At 40.1% G+C, this 21,941-nt stretch overlaps 1 protein-coding gene across 2 annotated transcripts in view; it reads left to right on the plus strand.

Annotated features, from left to right (window-relative positions):
- Positions 1–21,941, plus strand: part of slit2 (slit homolog 2 (Drosophila)) — a 128,739-nt gene that overhangs the window by 76,483 nt on the left and 30,315 nt on the right. The window contains exons 5-15 of one of the 2 annotated variants that reach the window (XM_042484929.1): positions 2,052–2,123; positions 3,969–4,040; positions 6,310–6,381; positions 6,632–6,795; positions 7,834–7,972; positions 10,520–10,591; positions 10,779–10,850; positions 15,787–15,858; positions 16,181–16,324; positions 18,349–18,512; positions 19,571–19,594. In XM_042484929.1, coding sequence (XP_042340863.1) covers positions 2,052–2,123; positions 3,969–4,040; positions 6,310–6,381; positions 6,632–6,795; positions 7,834–7,972; positions 10,520–10,591; positions 10,779–10,850; positions 15,787–15,858; positions 16,181–16,324; positions 18,349–18,512; positions 19,571–19,594 — 1,067 coding nt within the window. The remainder of the gene's footprint in view (positions 1–2,051; positions 2,124–3,968; positions 4,041–6,309; positions 6,382–6,631; positions 6,796–7,833; positions 7,973–10,519; positions 10,592–10,778; positions 10,851–15,786; positions 15,859–16,180; positions 16,325–18,348; positions 18,513–19,570; positions 19,595–21,941) is intronic. The other variant, XM_042484930.1, reaches the window with a different exon arrangement.

Genomic DNA, 21,941 nt, shown 5'->3' on the forward strand with positions numbered 1-21,941 from the left:
TATTTTTTCTATTATTTTCTCTAAATCAGTGAATTTCCATCAATTTGTGGGACATCTCTCGGCAAGGTGCTCATTGCCTTTTTTGCTTTCAAAAGAATTGAAACAACATTTGCTTTGGTTTCAAAGGTTTAAATACTTCTAAATACAGCTAAAGAAAAGTTATGTCGATCCAGTTTTCAAAGGGTTAAATAAAGTTATAGAAAGGACCAGGCTTGGAGGCTGAAGAGGCGTTCAATTTCACCTTTTGTGGCAATAAACTTACTAGTTTTGTCATTTTAATTGGACATTACAAAAGATAATCCTGAAAAATGAATAATACAACCACTCAAAGTTCCCCCTCTCTGTTGTTTTTCTTAATTATTAGCAACAAATGATGACTTAAGCTGCAGGTATAGAAGCAGCAGGTGGAAAAGCAGTAAGCGAATGATACCTGCTGCAATGATCGTATGATCACACACGCAGGAATGTGAGGAATTTGGTTTTGCATTAGCTGTTAGCCGATTAGCACGGTGGAGGTCTTGGTGCCACCGTTGAGGTCAAGAGCTGGAGGGTCAGCGGTGAAAGGTCAAATAGTCTGTCTGGAGCTTTGGCGGCGTACGACAGACACACTGAAAACCCATTAACCCTTTGAAAAATGTACTGGCATCAGTTTTGTTGCGTCACTTGCGAAAGACGGCTTTCACAAGCATTTAAACCTTTGAAACAAGAGCAAATTTATTAGTTTGATGTTTTTCAAAAACATGGAAAAAGGCAAAGAAAGAGGCAATCTGCAACATGGCATGAACCATTCCATTATATATTTAAATGTGGTCCTAGAATTGTTTTTATATTTATTAATTTATTTTATTCCTGTTTTTTTGTGCTAATTACAGGTATTTTTCCTGTAATTTTTAAAAATGAACTTCTTTATAATGTTTGCCTACGTCTTTAAGGTCTTCATTGCACTCTTTTTATGTTTTTGAAAGAAATCAAGTCAATTTGCTTAGGTTTTAAAGGGTTAAAATGTCTAAGTATGCAATTTCCCGAGTTGTTCTCTGATGTTGAGATGATGAGATGATACAAGTTGATTTTTTTTTATTACCTGCATTTCCCATCTTGTAATACATCTGCATCCTCCGCACAGCTGACCTCATTCCCATCCCTCCTCTTTACATTACTTCATTTATATTTGTGTGCGAGCGTGCTTTACACCTCGTTTCATGTAACTATTTGTGTGTACATCCTTCAGCACCTATGCATGTGTGTCCTTCACTAAATCAAGTTGCTATACCAACCAGTGATAGCATGCGTTTCACTTGGCTGCGGGCGGTAGATTTAGTTTATGTGAGACACCTGTTCATGTGTTGGAGTGTATTTATGTACTCGTGTGAGTGAGTCAGGGGAACATGTATTAGCACACATGTCTGCATCTGTGTGTGTGTGTGTGTGTGTGTGTGTCACCAACTACCATAAATTTAGTGTTTTTCTTTTTTTTTTGTGCTGTTTTTCAAGCTGCGGCTTAGTTAAAGTGGCTGAAAATTAAATCTCTGTAAACCCCAGCGCGCACACACACATCCATCACTCACTCCTTAAAAGCAGAGGAGGGAGGGGGGGGGGGAAGGGGGGTGGCGGGGGCGAGATGAGTGGGAGAGATGAGAGGAGGAACAGGAAGCTCTGTCACAAGTGGAGGTCACTAGTGCCCCCTACAGGTTGTTTGAGCTGTTCTCTTCTTGTCTTATACCTGAGTTGGATGGATGTTCAAAGCAGACAATTGAATTGGCTCCGGGTACGTGGACACTTATCGGAGAGAGAGCGTTTTTTTGTGCTGCTGAGAGATGAATAGGGACAGCTGATTATATTTGGCGAAGGAGTACTCTGTGTGCGAGGGAACTCAATCTCGCAGATGATCTGTCTGGAACTGAAGTCCCCCCCGCCGCATTTTGGTGATTACATCAAGTACTTGCACTGCAAAGCAAGTGGCTCTGTGACAGCTTGGCTTAACTCTGCCACCTTATTTCTTCTCTCTCTCTCTCTCTCTCTCTCTCTCTCTCTCTCTCTCTCTCTCTGTCCAGTGATCTCAGCGAGAACCAGATCCAGGGGGTCCCTAGGAAAGCCTTCAGGGGAGCTGTGGAGATCAAGAACCTGTAAGTGGCACTTTGGCTTTACACTGTAAAATCTGTCAAGTTGATCTACATTAATCCTTTTAACCCTCAGCAAATTGGTTAGATTTCTTTCACAAACATAGAGGGAAAAGCAATCAACAACTTGGCATGAAACGTCCCACAAATCGCAAGAAATTAGTAAAAGCTGATGAAGAGGATGACCTAACAATGGGTTTTTAAAAATAGGTGGTAATTATCAAAATCTAGAGGAAAATGTCTAGAAAACTATATTTATAGTCATTATAATTATATCTTTTTATCATTTTTGGGATCATTTTCTTGTTTATTTTATGTTTTGGTTTTTTTTCTTCGTTTTACTCATTTCTTGCTAATTTTTTGGGCCATGTGTTGTAAAGTTGCTTGTTGCTTTCTCCCAATGTTTCTGGACAAAATCAAACCAGTTTTCTCAGGTTTCAGAGGTTTGAATGCATTCATGTGAGAGATGTTTGAATGCAGCACAAGAAAACTAACTTTGTTCCAGGTTTCAAAGGGTTAAAATAATAGGTTTACTCAAAATGTAGCTGTATTTACTTAATTTGAAATGAAGTTGTTGCAAGTCAAAAATAACAATTGGAATGATCTTGTTTTTGTTAGCAATTTCAGTAAACAAAGTAAGTCTGACTTAACTTGATCATTACAAAGAGGATTTTGCCATTTTTTTATTATATGGTTGACTAATTTGCAACCAGCAAAATTCAGATAGAGTACAGTATACTTGGATATCGGAAGTTGCGAAAAAAAAAATTATTTTAGCTTGATTTAACTAAACTTGTCATTTTTAAGTTGCAACAACATCACAGAATCAAGTACATATTACTAAATTGTAGTAAACTTAACAATTAGACATAAAGTAAACACAAATTAAGACTAATTGTTATATTTATTTACTTATTTTGAGGCAATCAGTTTCCTGGTTTTTGTTAAGTAAAATCAACTTGTCAGATTTTGCAGTGTGTGTGTGTGTTTGCAGTGTACTTGTTGTGCGTGTGTGTGTGTGTGTGTGCGCACATCTGTCACTTGATTTTCAATGTGTTTGCAAATGTGCACAACCCCCATGTGCCTGTGCATCAATATTTCATTGTGTTAAATGTCATGTGCCTCCTGCTTGCTGTATTGACTGGCACCGCTGCTCGTTAGCAGCTGTGTGCGTGTGTGTGTGTGTGTGTGTGTGTGTGTGTGTGTGTGTGTGTGTGTGTGTGGTCACGTCACTGGCATTTCTGTTGTTTTCCCTCTTTGTTTTGCTTCAGTCATAGTTATGATGATTGAAGATAATTGTTGGTCATTTTGCAGGTAAAGTAATTACCCAGCAGTAATTCTAGATATATGGATTTTTTTGGACTCTTTGGCTGCATCCTGTTTTTTTTCCCCCACATCAGATAATTTTTTTGAAATGCCTTGTAATTATTATAAAAGGACAGGGCGCTGTGTTTGTGTGTGTGCATTAGCATGCGGGTGACAGCACATGATTTACTGTCCTTATGTCTTAATTAAATTGTTTCAGCAAAGCGATTCTGAGAAAAAAAGGGGGAGAGGGAGACTGAGAGAGAAGGAGGTAAAGAGCAGCGCATACAAATTAGACGTCAGATAGAAGAGAGCAGGAAAGGGGAATGGATACAGAGATGAATTCGTTGTGAAATACATCTGCGGAGAACAATGAGCTCAGGAGACAGAAGTGAACCAAAAGAGAAAGTGAGTGAGTGCGAGGGAGACAGAGGGAGGTTGGTGATGAGTTGGCTGTCTGGCTTCACCTCAAGATATACTGTAAGACACCTTTACATCCCCCAGCAGCTTCCTTTTTTTCTCTTTTGTGTGTGTTTGTGTGTGCAGCCAGTTGGACTACAACCACATCAGCTGTATTGAAGATGGAGCTTTCCGAGCGTTACGTGACCTGGAAGTGCTGTGAGTACCTGTTTATTCAGTTAGCCTGTTAACAACAGCAGATGAATGATGAGCGCTACCAGCAGCGGGACACCAAACAGCTAATACCCTCGTTGACCTTTGAAAGACTGCATTGCTCGTGCAGCTCCCGAAAAAAGACAGTTTCATGTATATTCAGGAATGACACTTGATGCCCGATCACGGAGTCTCGCTGTCATCTCATAATGAATGGATTGATCACCACGTCATTAGTGCCACTGCACAGACTTCTTGTCAGCCCGGCTGAGAAACTGGTTAATTTTTTTAATGACAGGTATTAATTTTCATCAAATTATGAGGAAAAAGAAAAGTCAGATATAGATATTTCATGTGGAGTGGTGTGAATGCTGAACTGACTTTTGAGTGAAGTCAGGTTCATTGACACTTACAGGAATGCTTTGCTGATTTTTAACCAGCTTTGTATCATACCAATGTGGGCTGTATGTGAACTGTGGTAAACTTACCGCTATCTGACCTGCACCCTGATCCCCCAGCTCATCTTACAGCTGAAATCTGCCAGATGGCTCTCGGCAAGTTGCTCAAACTACAGCTTGTACTTTTGCATTTACGTATGGCTGCCACCCCAGACACAAAAGCCTCTTTCTCACTGCACAAAAAATGTTTAAAACTTGCTAACATCCATCTTTTTAATGCAATGGGAAAGTGTAGAATCAGCAATCACAGCTATCACCTATGACTCAGTTGAACGCACTGATTTCAGCTTCTTCACTGGTGAGATGTAATGATGGGCTGCCACTTATTATCATCCGTCTCCACCTGGGCAGCTCTAAAAATCAATCCAAATTAGTTTGCACTGATTTTGAAAGAGGAACTGAAAAAGTAATGGCAAACACCAAATCAACCCACACAGCGCTGTGTACACAGCTCTGGTCTTCTGGCAAAAGCAATCTGAATGCTTTTTTTCATCGGGTTAACCAGTGAAAACATGCGTGCATGCACTAATTTGGTGGAAAAAGGGGTAAAAAAGTTTAGTGAGAGAGGGACTGAAAGAGAGAGATGCCTCCAGTATGTACTGTGGGTTCCGCACTAATTTAGGTGGACATATCCTGATTGGCCAGCAACATTTATACAAATTGGTGAGCAAATGCGTGCTCATGACTAGAGTAGAATATAAACTAGTTATATAACTAACTACTAATATAAACTATCAACCACAGAGCCTATGCAAAAAGAGCTAGGGTCACAAATTGTAACCATTGTCACTGTATTACCTATTTCTCACCTAAAACATCTTTTGATATAAAAAAAGTACTAAAATATTTTAGTGCGCTGTTTGGCTGTATGTGTATACAGTAGTGCTGATCAAATATTAACAAAGATTTCGTCACTGTTTTTTTTACTTCTCACTTCAAATGTTTTGGGAACACATTTTAGTGTACTGTTTAGCCATAATTCGAGGTTGTTTGTCATATTATGATATATTTCTCCGAGTTGGCCGCCATATTGTTTCCTGTGTCAAAATTCACAATCTCACCCACCAGTGGGAGAGTATATTGGTCTGGTGTGACACAATGCATTCTTGTAATTGTAGGTTTTCTACTTCTTAAGCAAAAGTGAATGCTGAAGCCTTTTTTTCTTTTTCTTTGGTCATGTGGCACCAATTTTAAAAGTATTTTGCATCTTTCTACTGCATAGACAGCCCAGTTTTAGACATTTAAGACATTTTTCCATCAGTGAAATACTTCTGTGAATTTGCAAAGTTTTTTTTTTTAGAGATTTCATTAAATGTACATTTCTATGTGTCCAGCCTATGCTGTTTTTTCGTTGATTTGTTATACTGTTACTGTTATACAAATATCAGTGCTGAAATGCTCATTTTGCTAGCCGAGACATGTATTCAGTGTAATTTCTGCCAAGATGTCAAATATTTGTTGCGCATCCTGCAGTCTAATTACTCCAAAATGAAATGACTCAGTTATATCATTTGATGCTGTGTCTGAAAAAAAGCAAGGGGCACAGACTGATTTAATCTAGTGAGACAGCTGATAAGAGAGCCAGTTAGCAAGTAGACTCTGTAGGCGGTAAGAGTTAAAACTACAGATCTTGTAGTTAACAAGGTGCGACTTAATTTAAAGACACGATTCACCTCTCAGCAGTTACACCAATTACGTGACACTCACCAACTTCTGCACCCTCCTTTGCTGACTAAGCCACTTCTTTATGTCTGTGACTGCAGAAGAGTCCAATGAATATGTGTGGCATTGTGTTTTCTGCTCTTTTCTCTCCTCAGCACCCTCAACAACAACAACATCAGCCGGCTGTCTGTGGCCAGTTTCAACCACATGCCAAAGCTCAGGACCTTGTAAGTGGCACCGCCGAGTATTTGGTACACATTACTGTCCCGACGAGAAGGATTCCTCTCATCCGTGCCTGTTTGTACAATTGATTGATCGATCTGTACTTGCACCTTTTCCTCCCTGCCTCCTCTCACCCTGCCTCCTGTCTCCCCCCTGTCCTCAAATCTATTATTTCTCCTCTCCCTCCCCCTCCACCTGTTTCGCCACATACTCTCCATCTCCTCTCCTCCTCCTCCTCTTCGTCTCCCTCCCCAGTCGCCTGCACTCCAACAACCTGCAGTGTGACTGCCACGTGGCCTGGCTGTCAGAGTGGCTGCGACAGCGCCCCCGTCTGGGTCTTTACACGCAATGCATGGCCCCACCGCACTTGAGGGGGCACAACGTGGCGGAGGTGCAGAAGAAGGAGTTTGCCTGCACAGGTAGGTCTAGTCGACTGTTTGCTTTGTTGTGTATTTCGTGACTTACATTCGCTTTTACAGTAGCAAACCCAGCTTCTGCTTTGTCTCGTTTGTTCATGCTTTTCAAGATGGGGACGAAGGCAAGTACTCATCTTTCATTGCATGGCTTGCCTTGAACCCTCTAAAACCTGAGCTAATTGGCGTGATTTCTTTAAAAAATAATGGGAACAGGCCGATGAGCAAGTGAATAAGAAATGGCTCAAAAATAGGCAAAAAAAATTAATTTGAAGAAAAAAACAAAAATAAAAAAAACAAACAAAACAAAGAAAATGTCCACAAGAAAGTGCTGTTTTTTTTGGGGGGGGGGGGGTTAACCTAATTTTGAATGGATAATTAAATTTATGAACGAGCAATTATGAATATAGTTTTCTGGACATTTTCCCTCTTTTTTTTCATAAGAAAAAAAATCTAATAATCCCTCCAGCTAATTTTCAGGTCATTTCCTTGTTTATATTTATTGTATTTGATTTGATTCGATTTGACAAGACAGAGAAATGATTATACAAACAAGCAGACAGACTCAGTAATGTATTAGTAAGTAGTAAAGTAGTAAAGTAATATTTGCAGACCATGAAAAACATAAAGCAAAAGAAACTGTCAATCACATGATGACGTGGTTTTCATATTTGAAAAGGAGAGAAGTACAAATTTTTACAAAATTATTATTATTTTGTGCAGGACATTTGCATGACATTTCTTGCCAAGTTGCTTATTATCTTTTGTCCTGTTCGTTTTTAAAGAAATATAACCAATTTTCTCAGGTTTTGGAAGTTTGCATGCTACTGAAAGGCATGTGAATGCAGCACAAGAAAACAGATGTTGACCCAGGTGTTATTGCAGTAAATAGACAAGGTCACTATCACGCTTAGTGACAGTGTCTTTCTCTCACCTGCACACTTTGCTTCTGGTTCACACTTTCTCAACATCCTTCGTCTTTGGGATTAACACCAAAGCAGAACTATTATCCTTGGATAATACTGGCCCTCTGTCTCCGTGTAGGTCACCAGTCGTCATCGTCTTCCTCCTGCAGCGTGTTACAGTGCCCAGAGTCCTGCACCTGCAGTAACAACATCGTGGACTGCAGAGGGAAGGGACTTACAGAAATACCCACCAACCTGCCTGAAACCATCACTGAGATGTACGGCACACACACACACACACACACACACACACACACACACACACACACACACACACACATACGTGCTCTCTCTCCTGCACTCCACTCCTGGTGCAGTGATATTTCTCTTGCTCTTTCCCTCCATTTTCCTTCTTTCTTTCGAACTTTCTGTTTCACTACGTCTCTTTCTCTCTGTGCAGTGGAATAAAACCACACATCTGTGAAATGAGAGAGCCTGGTCATGCAGCTCTCTCCTGCTTAAGAAAATAATGAAGGGACAAGGAAGGAAGAATCAAAAGATTAATGTGAAGGACAAGACTAATCATATCGCTATCTAAAGGGGGGCATCGTGAAAATATAGTCAGCAGATTTAAAGTGACAAAAGCAGAGCTGTAGACTTGAGACTTGGACTTGACTTCCTAGTGATGGCAGAGTCGACAGCCAGATTTAGGACAGTTTATTTGGCCCAATTTTGAGGGGGGTAGGACTCTAGATGTGACTTGGACACTCTTAGACTTCACTTATATGTGCAAAAACATTTAAGTCTCAGGCTTTGGTAAAAACCTGGAGAAAATTAGATAACAGCACTGGACAGGCCTCGCATAGCCACACATCTGGATTATTTAATTACTTGGTCTAACCAGTAAAGGAATTAGTCAGCTATTCAGCCCTGTGAAAAACAACCATGTAACAATGTTCTTAATGGAAAATCTTAAAATGCTGTGTTATTCTAGAGGTAAGAATTTAAAGATTTTGCTTATGAAGACTCAACTTTGCCTGAATAATTAAAAAAAAAAAATTATTATTTGCATCCTGCCTCTTTCTGACTAGGAACCTGGTTTGAAAAATGGTGAATGGACTTTGCAGCTATGCAAAGCTCTGGGCTGACAAGTGGGACCATAGGATTTCTGCTCAAGGCAAATTACCAATCCTGCGACTAGTGCACAACTTTTTGACTTAACTTGGACTTGTTTGTAGTTACTTGAGACTTGATTTAGGACATGCTTTGACTAGACATTAGAGTTGACTTAGAATTGTCTTAATTTATTTTGACTTGACTTCAGACCTGCAATGACAAGACATAAGACTTCACTAATCTCAATTTACTTGAAACTTGACTTGAGACCTGGCTAGATTGATTTCAAATTTGACTCGGGACATGCTTTGATCAGACTTGAGATTTGACTTGTTTGACTGACTTGAGATTTGTCTCTGTCTCTTTTAGACTTGACTTTAGATCAGACCTGCTATGACATGACTTGAGACTGGACTTGGACTCTTGAATTATTTGAGACTTAACTTCAAACATATTTTGACCAGACTTGAGATTTGACTTCTTGACTTGGACTTGACTGACTTAAGCAAGACAAGGACGTGTCTCAATTAACATGAGACTTCAACTGGACTTATCTCAATTGACTTGAGAATCAAGATTTAGAACTTGACTTTGTACTTAGATTAACTGATTCAGACTTGTAACCTGTTTTTTAAGGCCTAAGACTTGAATTACACTCCTAATTATTACTTGACTCTGACAAGTGTTGATATACTTGAGACTTGGCTTGAGACTTGCTAGGATAATACTTAAAGACTTGACTTGGATTTGTCTTGATTTATTAAAAACTTGACTTCAGACGTGCCGTGACATGACTTAAGACTTGACCGAAACTTCACACAAATGACTTGAGACTTGAATGAAGACCTGCTCTGTCAAAACTTGAAAGCTGACCTGTACTTATCTCATTTTATTTGAGACTGGAGACGTTCTTTGTTGAAATTTCACACTGTAATTGAACTCATATCTTTTTACTTAAGATTTGACTTTGTTGTTTGTTGACTGTTGTTGATTGACTTGAATTTGACTTGAACCTGTCACAAATAGCATAAACACAAAACACGTTACATTACACTTCAGCCCTCCTGTGTGATCACTCAAACATGTTAGCGCTGAGGGAAGGACTGGAATAAAGCAGAACAGACGAGAACAGCAAATGAAAAACAAACTCATTTTAGGGAAATGTTTCACAATCGAATGGTTGGTTTGCAAATCATGTTCCACCGCCTTTCTTGTCACAGTGACTGCACATGTGAAATGTTTAGAGAACGCTTGTTTGGGTCTGTTTTCTCTTCTGTTTGCCCCCTCCCACTCTCTTTCTCCCTCCTGGCCTGGCTCGGTTTGTATGGACCCGACTGTCACAGAGTCAGACTGGCTCTGAATGGACCACTGCCCAGATAGTTAGGGGTGTGTGTGTGTGTGTGTGTGTGTGTGTGTGTGTGTGTGTGTGTGTGTGTGTGTGTGTGTGTGTGTGTTTGTGTGTGTGTGTGTGTGTGTGTGTGTGTGTGTGTGTGTTTGTGTGCATCTGATTATACACATGTTGAAGAGGGCGAAAGATCAGAGAAAGTTGACAGACTTTGGCAGTGGTCATCAAAGCACCTTATCTGGGAATGTTCCCCTCAGCCGAGCCTGCGGGAACGAGCGGCGGTCGCTGATACAGTGCAGATAGCTCTCTGATATGGAAATGTTAACGTCGCTCCTCAATGGTCTGTGTGTGTGTTTGGTTCCAGACGACTGGAGCAGAACGCCATCAAGGTGATTCCAGCTGGAGCCTTTTCTCCTTATAAGAAGCTGCGCAGGATGTGAGTAGATGAGGAGATCCATGTATTGTGCACTCTGTCAACTCAACACAAAACTTGTGTTTCCGTCCTGTTTGTTTTGACGTCCGTATTTAACTTTTCATGTCTCTCTCACTCCCTCGCTGACTCTCTGGCTCTTTGCCTCTCTGTCTCCTGTTTCCCTTTTTTTCTTTGGATCTGTTCTTCACAGAGACTTGAGTAACAACCAGATATCAGAGATAGCCTCGGACGCCTTCCAAGGTCTGCGCTCCCTCAACTCTCTGTAAGTACTGTATGTTTGTATTTAAGATGCAGTGTACACAAAACACCACAGCATGGCCCTCCTCGCAAGGAATATTTAACATTTCACTGTTAAGCCTTTTAAAAAATGTTATTTGTACTACACTTTTTCTTTGGTTTTGTTGTTTAAGCCATACCTTTTAGCTAACACTATACTCATCAAGTTAATTTCTGAGATAGGGTAACATAATAATAATGCCACAAGAATGTGAGCAGTAATGGGGACAATAAAAGCAGGTTATACACAGGTCAACAGTTTAGCCCAGTTATCTAAACCACTTTCTATGGTGGAGAAAAGAAATTATCCCTCATTTTACTGGAAAATAAAAGCAAGCATGCTTGGTGCATTTTCAACCAAGAAGTCTCAGTCGCTTTGTTGCACATAAACGTTTGACTTCACGGGTGTAAAATTACCCAGATCTACTGCATCATTGGGACCATAGAGCAGACGCCCAGAGACTTCGACTGGCTCAGCAAGTTGAAATCTTTCAAGTGTCATTTTGTGGGCTCTCAAAAAAGTGATTTACAGACATCTCTCTCCCAATGCAAATCTATGGGGAAAGTAATTTTCGGGCCCGATGGCATTATATGACAAACCTGGAAAATGGTGGTTGGTCATTACAAAAATTGGCTTCATAGTCTGGTGCATTTCTTGAAGGAATGGATTACAGTGGAGCGTTTTGGTAATAGCTGACCGTACACTTTACCTGTCCAACCAAACAACAATTGTCCAACTGATTCTTAGCACCTGTGATGTGGGACTCTTAACTTTGCATTTAAAGAGTTTACAGGGTGGTGTCCTTTTTGTCGCCAAGGATAGAAGATTATGATAAATGGATTAAATAATACATGATCTAAACTACAAACATAAGCATGCTGGACTAAGTATTTCCTTAGTTAAAAAGTAACCTAGCCTTACCTTCAAGGCCAAGAGTCAGCATATTATGAGTTAGCTACATTATCATGTGGGGTCACAAGTCAATCACATTTGACAAAGCCCCATTCAGGACTCTGCAGTAATTCCAAAAGTAAATGCTAAAACCATATTGGAGTTTAGGCTAACATAAGCATTGGCAGCTCTGCTCTGTTCCTTTTGGGTTTGGAAAAATGAACCCAAAAATACTTTTCTAATCCAAATGAGTTGTTCTCATCCTCAAACAAACCAACAAACTGAACACATACAGTGTGTTTTAAATCAAATCTGACACGATACTAAAATGAGAGCGCTGTTAACACAGAGTGGTTTATTTCTACATGAATTAACACACGGTAAACATAATCACACATTCACTCCGCTTAGCGCTCTGCTGCTCCGTCTCCCCAGACAGAGTGCCAGGAGTACACTCTGCTGCTCCGAGAGTGTGGTGCTCTAAATAACCGATTTGTACCTTCCAACAGCACTCCAAATCTACGAACAGTTAGCTTTGTCAAAGTAAGCACCTATAACCTACTCGGTATTGGTAATAATTTCACCTTCATTTCTGTTTTGTTTGGCTAACCCAGGTGTTTGTATAAAAAAAGTCTGATCATCTGACAGCTCATTATTCCAGCCCTGTTGAATTCATTATCTTATTATCATGGATGGAAATAATGGCCAAATCTCACAGCAAAATTTACAAAATGACAAGAACTAGAATTATCATTTAATTCTTTGAAACCTGAACAGATGGACTTGATTTCTTTTTAAAAAAAAAACATGGAGTGAAGGCATTGAGCAACAAGAAAATACTCAAAATTAGTAAGAAATTTGTTAAGAAAAAAGTTTTAAAAAATAATAATAAAAAAAAGATCTGAAAAGAAGCCCACACAATGACCTGGAAATGAGAAAACTGTAACTGTAAAAATTGTTTTAAAAATTTAAAAAAATGGAATAAACTGTGCTAATATACACTTACATATGGGCCTATATGTAACATTTCTGGACATTCCCCCTGTTTTCTCACAATAAATTTCAAGTAATTTCATCTCTTGCCTAAACTAATTTTCAGGTCATTTTTTTGTCACCGTTTCCTAATTTTGTTGGAAAGTAGGAAACAAACTACACTTTCTTGTGCAGCATCTCTTGCTCATTGCCTTTCTTACCAAGTTTTAAAAGAAACCAAATAAATTTTCTTAGGTTTCAAAGGCTTTTAATGCTTGTGAAAGGCGTCTGAGCACAGCGCAAGAAAGCCGATATCAATCCAGGTTTCAAAGGGTTAACTGTGCCCTAAAGACATTTCAGATGCACTTTTGATTCGAACAGTTGTGTCGTTGGCCTCCTCTGCAGCCTGAATCTCGGGTCGGACCATCTGCTTTGCGTGTGAAGCTTTGGAGAAGGAGACGGAGAGAGGAGCAGCAGAGGGAGCGAGGGATGTAGAGTTATTTCATGAAGGAGTTATATTAAGGTCTCGTCTCTCCAAAGTCAATAATTCATAAACGCTGAATTGCTGAATGGAGGCTTCTGCCACCTCATTACACATTCACCACAGAGAGAATGGGACACACACATTCATGCTGACACACCACATACAGTATGGCTTTCGCATTAAACTGAGCTGTGTGTTCATTGTGTGCCGGGGTTTTGGTTAGAGAGGATGTAAATGAGCCATCGATTCTGTCTGTGCGTGCGTGCGTATGAGCGCGCCAAACGATACGTGCTAATGTGTGTGTGAGACATAAATGAAGCATCCACTCCCTGCTTCGTGTGTTTCCCAACCTCAGGTCTCTCAGGGACAGCCACTCAGCACAATGAAATAAAAGCCAATCTAAAACACATGTCTTTAGACTGCCTACACACACAGTTCAACTCAGCGTGGAGCGTAAAGATGACTGATAGCTCTCTGAGAGTGACTCTGTGTGTGTGTGTGTGTGTGTGTGTGTGTGTGTGTGTGTGTGTGTGTGTGTGTGTGTGTGTGTGCATCTGAGGTATGTGCTGGGCCAGGCAGTGGCAGTCTCAGCCTTGACCTGTTTGTAATCTGATGTATTTATAAAAGGCTTTTCACTGATAAAAACGTGCATTATGCACACCGGAGCCAGATTCATGGAGGAGGTTTTTTTTTTATTGTGACATTTAGATGAAAAGTGTTCGGAACCAGTTATACTTTATGTCTGTAGTGTTTACTTACAGCCAGGTGTTGGCACAAAGGCGCAGTGTTTTCACTGTTTATTACCTCCGCTAAGGAGGTCATGTTTTCCCTGCTGTTTGTGCGTTTGTCTGTTTAATTGTCAGCAGGATTACAGAAAAACTACATGCCCCATTTTAATGAAACTTGGTGAAAGGGTGCAGACTGGGCCAAAGAGAAATGCATTGACTTTTGAAGCAGATCGGAATCACTGCGTTTTCAAACTAATTTTTTTCACTTTCGTTAAACTGGAAAATATACAAATGGCTCTGTCTCAAGCAAATGTGGCTTAGGGGTGGCCGATATATCGAATGCACAGGATTTATTGCAGCTCGTTCCATGTGTGATGTATAAAATGACTTTATTATGAACATCAAGTATAAATTGTTACGTCGTTTTGACAAGCCAAGCATTTGGGTTCTCTTGCTCTCCTCTATGGCTGTCTGCTAATGCTAACAGCCAACTGTTGACCAGAAGCTTCAAGTCCAACATCAACACTTCTGGCCTGTGAATCCTCAGTGTATCCTCATACAAAAGTTTGTACGATATTCTACAAGTTAATGACATTATGTCCTTGGCGTAAAAATATGTAATTTAAATTATGGAAATTAGGTTAAGGCAAGTAAAGTTACTGACGTTAGGTTTTAGAAAAAGGATCATGATGATGACATACCTTAAAATTAGCCAAAGTTCACCCAAAGTTCACAGTTTCCAGCACTAGTCTCCTGGGGAAAATCTCTGTTTTGTGACCCATTCACCGCCTCAGTGGTTTCTTTCTGTGAGCTGCGAGCAGATCTGGCAAGATACCGCAATGATTATCTATTATGAACAATATAATAGATGTATTGTATATGTAATTATTATTATGATTCCTATCTCTAACAGAGAGCAAGAGAGTCGAGCAGACATACAAGCAGACAGAGACAGAGCTCAGTATGACTAGAGAGGAGCACAGGAGCAGATTGAAAAATTTGTTTCTGGTGTGAACAATTAGGTAACTGCTTGCACAACAATTTATATATTGAGAAGTTTTGACAAGTCAAGTGTAAATATGGTGTTACACTTTGGCAATGACGCTGTCTGGGACAACGGTAAAACCAGTAATTATTGATTGAGCACGGCTGGCATTTAGCCTGGGTTTGCGCTCTGTGAGTGCCCTTGATTTTAATGTAACTAAGAAGCCAAAAAGAGAGAAAAAAAGTGTTATTCCTAATTACGGTCTTATCGTTTCAGGTCTTAATGTTTTTCTTTGGCTGTTTCTGCAGTCTTCCTTAGTTAAAAGCAAAGTTCAACTCCTTTAGTTGGCAGACTTGTTAAAGCCTTATTCCAAGATGGTTACACCCATGATTAAGCATACAGTCACACTGAATAAATAGCCTAAATATCTTACATTTATTGTGTTACATATCTGAAACATATACATCCTCGCTGAAACCATAAACATAAACAAATTTTAGTCGTGTTCATAATTTATTTTATAAGATATTGTAAACGCTATTACTCATACCTAGGATTCAAAATACCATTGTTTCATAGGCTGCTTGCAGTGAAGGTCTGTTATACTTTGGCTTGAATGCAGCATTCACAGGCACACTGTCAAAGATTAATTGGAGCTACAACAAAATATTAATTTCATGTTTGATTAAAGGTAGTTCCCTCAAACGTCCCCAGCAGAAACAGATGCTAGTGGAACGGAGGGCAGAGGGTATAATTTTGACTCTCTTTACAGTGTGTGCTGAGTGTTAATATTAATAATAGCACTGGATAATATGTGTGGTCTTATTCATAACTTATTAATGCAGTGTTTGTGCTCCACAGGGTGCTATACGGGAACAAGATCACTGAGATTTCCAAAGCGCTGTTTGAGGGACTGTTTTCTCTGCAGCTATTGTGAGTAGACACACAAACACACACACACACACACACACACACACACACACACACACACACACACACACACACACACAAAGTTGGAGTTGTAGCTAAGAGCTCACATCCGCATCTCATTGATATTCTGCTGAAAAGTGCTTACCTAAAACATTGTCATCAGAGTGGAGACATCATGATTGAAAGCCATGACCTGTAACACTGGAAACACTCATCGAAGAATAATAACAGGATAAACCTTCATCCTATCTTCCTCTCTCTCTCTCTCTCTCTCTCTCTCTCTTTGTCTCTCTCTCTCCTTCGTTCTGTCGCTCTTTTCTTTCAGGTTACTGAATGCTAACAAGATAGCATGTCTGCGCGTGGACGCATTTCAGGACCTCCACAACCTCAATCTGCTCTCACTATATGACAACAAGCTCCAGACCATCGCCAAGGGAACCTTCTCGTCGCTAAGAGCCATACAAACACTGTACGTACACACACACCGATAATAAGAAGGTGTGAAATTTTGGGCAGTAGCTGGCAATTATCATATTGCAGATGTAAACAAAAATCAATTATATTTTCAGAATAGCACAGCAGAAATAACTTCAGTGTGAGGTAAAACAGCAGTAGTGTTTGTATTGTTTATGCATCTTGGATTTCTGGGAGCATTGTGTTGTTTAAAATCAGTTTTCAGTTATCTTAAAAATCAGAAGTAAACAGCAGGTTTTGTTGTCATCTTTAAGGATATTAATAACTTCTTTTTTAATGCACCATTTATATTTCAAATTATACACTATAATAAAAGAGGTAAATACTGATTACAATGACAATTTCACCATTTTGCTAAATATTCTTTGGGGCTGTTTACACTGCCACAGTTTTTGTATGAAATGTTGATTTTTTTGTTGCAGTTTGGCAATGGCAATGGCATTTCATGACTCTTAAAATGCAAACTTTTAAAACCGGGTTCCAGAGTGTACTTTTTTGAAAATGCCACCCCTTCTGTTGCAGTGTGCAAGTAGCAGGACAACAAAATCAACAAAAGTGGACGTCTGAGCTGTGTTTGTGCTGCTGACTCTACTGAGTTTATTAACACTGTCAGTTCTCTTGCGTGTGTTTGAAATTGTCTTCTTGTTTGTTTATAGTCATTGCTCTGTCGAAGAACGCCTTTATACACACGCGCATGGTGTTCTTCTGTGTAGTTTCATTACAAAGTTACACCGCCAACTACTGGCCTGACATGCACACTGCAGCATTTACGTTTATTTTTGGAGATGTCTGTAAATGAGAATCGGTTTCACAATTTTATTATATGAACGCGGATATTTTTAAAAATGCAAAGTAAAGACTTCTGTTTTTAGTGGGGACGTTCTTGTCTAAACGTGGTCCTTGTCTGAGAGTAAACTCTCTCATTAGTGCGCTTCCCTTCGTAGAGAATAACACAAAAACTAGCTCCTGTAATGCAGAGTACATCACAGGCTGATTTATAATGGTGTCCTAGTATTCAAGGGTGGACTTTTCCTTTCCAGTGTGTAGGATTTAGTGGCATCTAGTGGTGAGGTAGCAGATTGCAGCCAAGTGAAACTTCTCCCGTGTGCCAAGCGTGTGTGGTCCTATTTAGAGCCAGTGTTTGATTTGTCCATTCTGAGGCACTGTAGAACAACATGACAGGCTCTGTGGAAGAGGACATGCTCTGTATGTAAATATTTACACAGCTCATTCTAGGGTGACAAAAACAACAATTCTTAGTTTCAGGTGATTATACACCAATGAAAACATAAGTATGAAAAGCCTATTATATTCAGTTTGCAAATATGTACCTCTAAATCTTACACACACACACCTTTAATTAATGAGATTTGCCCTGGAAAGACACTGTTTTCATGTAACATAAGTCAGTTTGTGTCTTTGTGAACTTTGCCTGGCCTCACACTGCAGTCAGTTGGGTTTTGTTGAAAGAGGTTACATTTTGAGGCCTGGATTTTACATTGTAGTTACAAAATCTCTAGTGTACTCAGGTATTATGGTGTTTGTGGGTTCATTTGTTAGTATTAATACTCTGTATTTAGTGGACACATTCACTGCTAGCTTGGCATAGGGAGTTTAGGTGTTTAGTATCTCCCAAAAGAGGAGAAATGAGTTTCCAAGAAACTCCACAGCTGATTTATTCACATGTTGTGTGTTCTCAGCGAGCTTAGTTGGCTAGCTTTCAGGGTTGTTTTTTTTTTTGGGGGGGGTGTTTTTCCTCTGAAATGTCTTTTATATGGGTCCAAAATTCTTTGATGTGCTGATGCTTGATGTGTTCTGACACATGATTTTTATTACACACCTGCCATTTGATCACAAACAGGTTTGTTTCTGCCCATACACACACTCAAAAAAACAAGGGAATGTTCACAAGTGTGTAATGTTCTAACAGCTTATTTGTGTGTTCTTGTGTGCTCCATGTGTCCATGTCTGTGTGTGTGCGTGTGTGTGTGTGTGTGTGTGTGTGTGTGGGTGTATCAGTCACTTAGCCCAAAATCCGTTTATCTGTGACTGCCATCTGAAGTGGCTGGCAGACTACCTGCAGGACAATCCCATCGAGACAAGCGGTGCCCGCTGCACCAGCCCCCGGCGCCTCGCCAACAAACGGATTGGACAAATCAAGAGCAAGAAGTTCCGCTGCTCAGGTAATAAACACATGTGGCGTTCACATGTATACAGACCCCTTCACATGATACCTAAACTGATTCACTGTTCACTGTCCTGTGTTTTCATTCTGTGTCTTCCTGCTGGGATTTCCCCTCAGCCTCTCTTTACTAACCTTAGCTCCCTGTTTTCGGCCTTTTCTGGCATCTCTCTCCTTCTCCCTGTCTTGCTTTCTTGATTTTTTTTTTTTTTTCAATTTAGTCGACTTTATTGGCATGACATTTGACATGTGTTGCCAAAGCACGGTCACAATTAAAGACTGAATGAAATTAACAGCTGATTACATGAACAACAATAATAATCAACAGAATAATGTAGGTAATAAAATTAATAAACACAATAGAACAATATGTATACAGTACATATATAAACATTTATATATACATTGATACCTCATATGTCTCATATATGTTTACCTATTAATTTTGTGTGTGTTTGTTTATGCATGTGTACAATAGATCAGCAGTATAAATAATTTAAGTGTGTCTAGGTCAACAAAGAAACAATTAACAGCAATATATCAATACAAAATCAAAGGTATCAATTGTAATAAATACATAAACAACAAAACAAATCCAACAGGTGTTGAGTGGAAGAGTAAACAAAAAGTGTGAGCCTGTGTGTGTGTGTGTGTGTGTGTGTGTGTGTGTGTGTGTGTGTAGAGCTGCTGTATAAGTAATTTAAAATTATATAGAGTCAATAAAGAAACAAATCACAACATAAATTCAATTTAAAAAATCATGAAATCAAGTGTAAAAAGACATTGAGTACTGTTGTGTGTAAGTGTTTGCATGTAAATTATAGATCAAGATATTTAAGTTTGTTTAGGGTAATTAAAGAAACAATTTACAACAGCGTAGTAATACAAAATCATAAGTATCAATTATTTAAAAAAAATAAATTAAAGAATAAATGACCCCCCCAACACACACACGCACACACATACACACACACAGAGCCAGTACTTTAATTTTAGACTAGCCTTTTGTTATTTTGTTGTTTTTCACTATCACTCTCTCTGTCTCTGTCTCTCCATTAGCTAGAGAACAGTATTTCATCCCAGGTATTGTACATCGAGCATGTGTGTGTGAGCACCTGTGTGTGTGTGTGTGTGTGCGTGTATGTGTATGTGTGTGAGACGCTGTCTTGCCCAACATGGCAGATGCTGCACACTCACACAACTTCTCGACACTTGTGTGAGCGACTTGCCTTGACTGACACCTTGTGAATGCCAAGACATTTTCTTTTAATGGTTTAACGTACACGATAATGCATCACGTCTAACCAGGCACCAGATAATCACACTCCCGTCCTTGCACTGGGGTTTTTTCCAAGGGTAATCGTAACCTTGACGATGGAGGGAGAAAAACAATTGGATTAATGGGCTCAGGCCGCCGTCAGCTGGGCACTCCATGTGAGACTCTGTATAAATGAAAGTATATTGGTACAGCGATCACAGAGACTATATTTAATACCAGTCCTCCTCGCTTCTTAGCACATCTAATGATAGCTAATGTATGAGCGTGTGTCCGCGAGCATCTGTGACTGTTTCGCCCACTGCAGAACATCAAAAGGTCACGCAGTTACCATGCTCAGAGGGGTGCTGGGAAATATGTAAATCAGACATGCATAGGAGATCAGTAGCAGGGCTAAAGGCGGTCATTACCACAGCGGCACACAGAGGAGACATGGTGTGTTGGATGAGTGTGTTTGTGTGTGTGTGTGTGCTTGCTGCAGTCATTAACTCACCGGGGGGACTGAGGTTTCAAAGCCCAGATACCACATACACGGCAAAACTGAATAATTTAAGAAGATTTGCAGTTGAAAAGTTGAATAAACATGCTTTATTGGATAGCACAACCTTGGTATCGCGCCTTGGATCAATACATCTGAAATCCTCCGCTTTAATTTGCATCATGTCCCCTATTTCACGGTGTATTATTTTGGATCCTATCTCATATTTCTGTTTGAACAAAAACTCTTTAATTCCACTTTTATCCCTCCAACCATTTCTTGTTTTACTAAAGACTGAACTGAAGTGATTGATGTCAAAGAATACACACAAAGCAAAAAAATAATGTGCTTGCGAGTGTTTAGAACGGGGCTAAATTTGATTGTTCATCGGCACGGCGCATATATCTGGTTTTGTGTGCTTTTCGTCATCGCCTGGCGCCCAAAAACAACTTTGAATCAGTCGTGCTTTAAGCGAGCCGGGGCCGGGATGTGTGTTGGATGAAAGCACCCACCAAATGTCATGTTGTGCCGGCACGATTCTCACTATTCACGAGTCATTACCCCTTTAAATGAATCACTGCCTGAGGACTGAACACGAAAAAACTGCAGTTTTTTTTCTCTCTCAGTCTCCCTCCTTTATTTTCCTCTCCTGTTCAAATAAACGAGTGAAATCCCTTCTTCTTTCTCCTACTGCCTCTCTCACACACTCAGGAGTACACCATGTCGGCTGTAAGTAACACACACACACACAAACACAAACCGTTCTTTGCGTCAACTCCGAAAATCCTCACCTCTCGTCTCCTGAGCTGGCCTCTGACCTTTGACCTCTACCACCCACAGTGACCTTTGACCCCCTCCGTGACTCCTCCTGTCTGTTTACAAACAACAACATTAATAAGATTTACATTTTTATTACGCAATGCTTTGTGTGTTTTTTCTCTATATGCTGTTCTTGTGTGTGTGTGTGTGTGTGTGTGTGTGTGTGTGTGTGTGTGTGTTCGTTCCTCGAAGTCAGGGCTTCTCTTGCCTTCAGTGCTGCTGTAACTCTCCTCCCACTCCTCTGTAGCTGCTGCTCTGGTCCTGCTCTCCTGTGTTCTGTCTGTGACTGTAGATGTCTTTAGATGTTCCAGTCGACTTCCTCTGCTTTTTCTTTACTCAACTATACACCCTGTCTGATCTTGTCCTCTTCTCCTCCTCTCCTCCTCCTCCTCCTCCTCCTTCTTATTTTTGCTCCCTTCTCTCGTCATTCCGAGTGTTGCATTTCCTCAAGCCAGACGGCTCTGTCTCTCTCCCATTTCTCATTGCTCATCTTTCCATCCCCCTCTCTTAGACTCTTCCTTTTCTTATCCTTATCTTCACTTTAACTCCTCTCCTCCCATCTATCCTCTGTTCTGCTCCTCATCCTCCCCTACTCCCCTCCTGCTTTTCTTCCCATCCATCTTCTCCTCCAACGTATCCCTTCTCCCCGTTCCCACTCCTCTCCTCTCTTACTTCCTTCGCCTCCTGTCCCTCTCATCTTCTCCTCTCCTACGCCTACATCTTGCTCTCATTAGTATCTTTATCCTTTCTCTCCTTTTCTCCACTTCTTGTCACTTTCTCCAACTTTTTCTTCTGAATTTTCTCCCATTCTCCTCCTACTATTCTTCCAATCCTTCTTCTCTTCCACCTTATCCTCT

Source organism: Plectropomus leopardus, chromosome 4 (genome assembly GCF_008729295.1).
Source record: "Plectropomus leopardus isolate mb chromosome 4, YSFRI_Pleo_2.0, whole genome shotgun sequence".
In the NCBI taxonomy this organism is placed as follows: Eukaryota; Metazoa; Chordata; class Actinopteri; order Perciformes; family Serranidae; genus Plectropomus; species Plectropomus leopardus.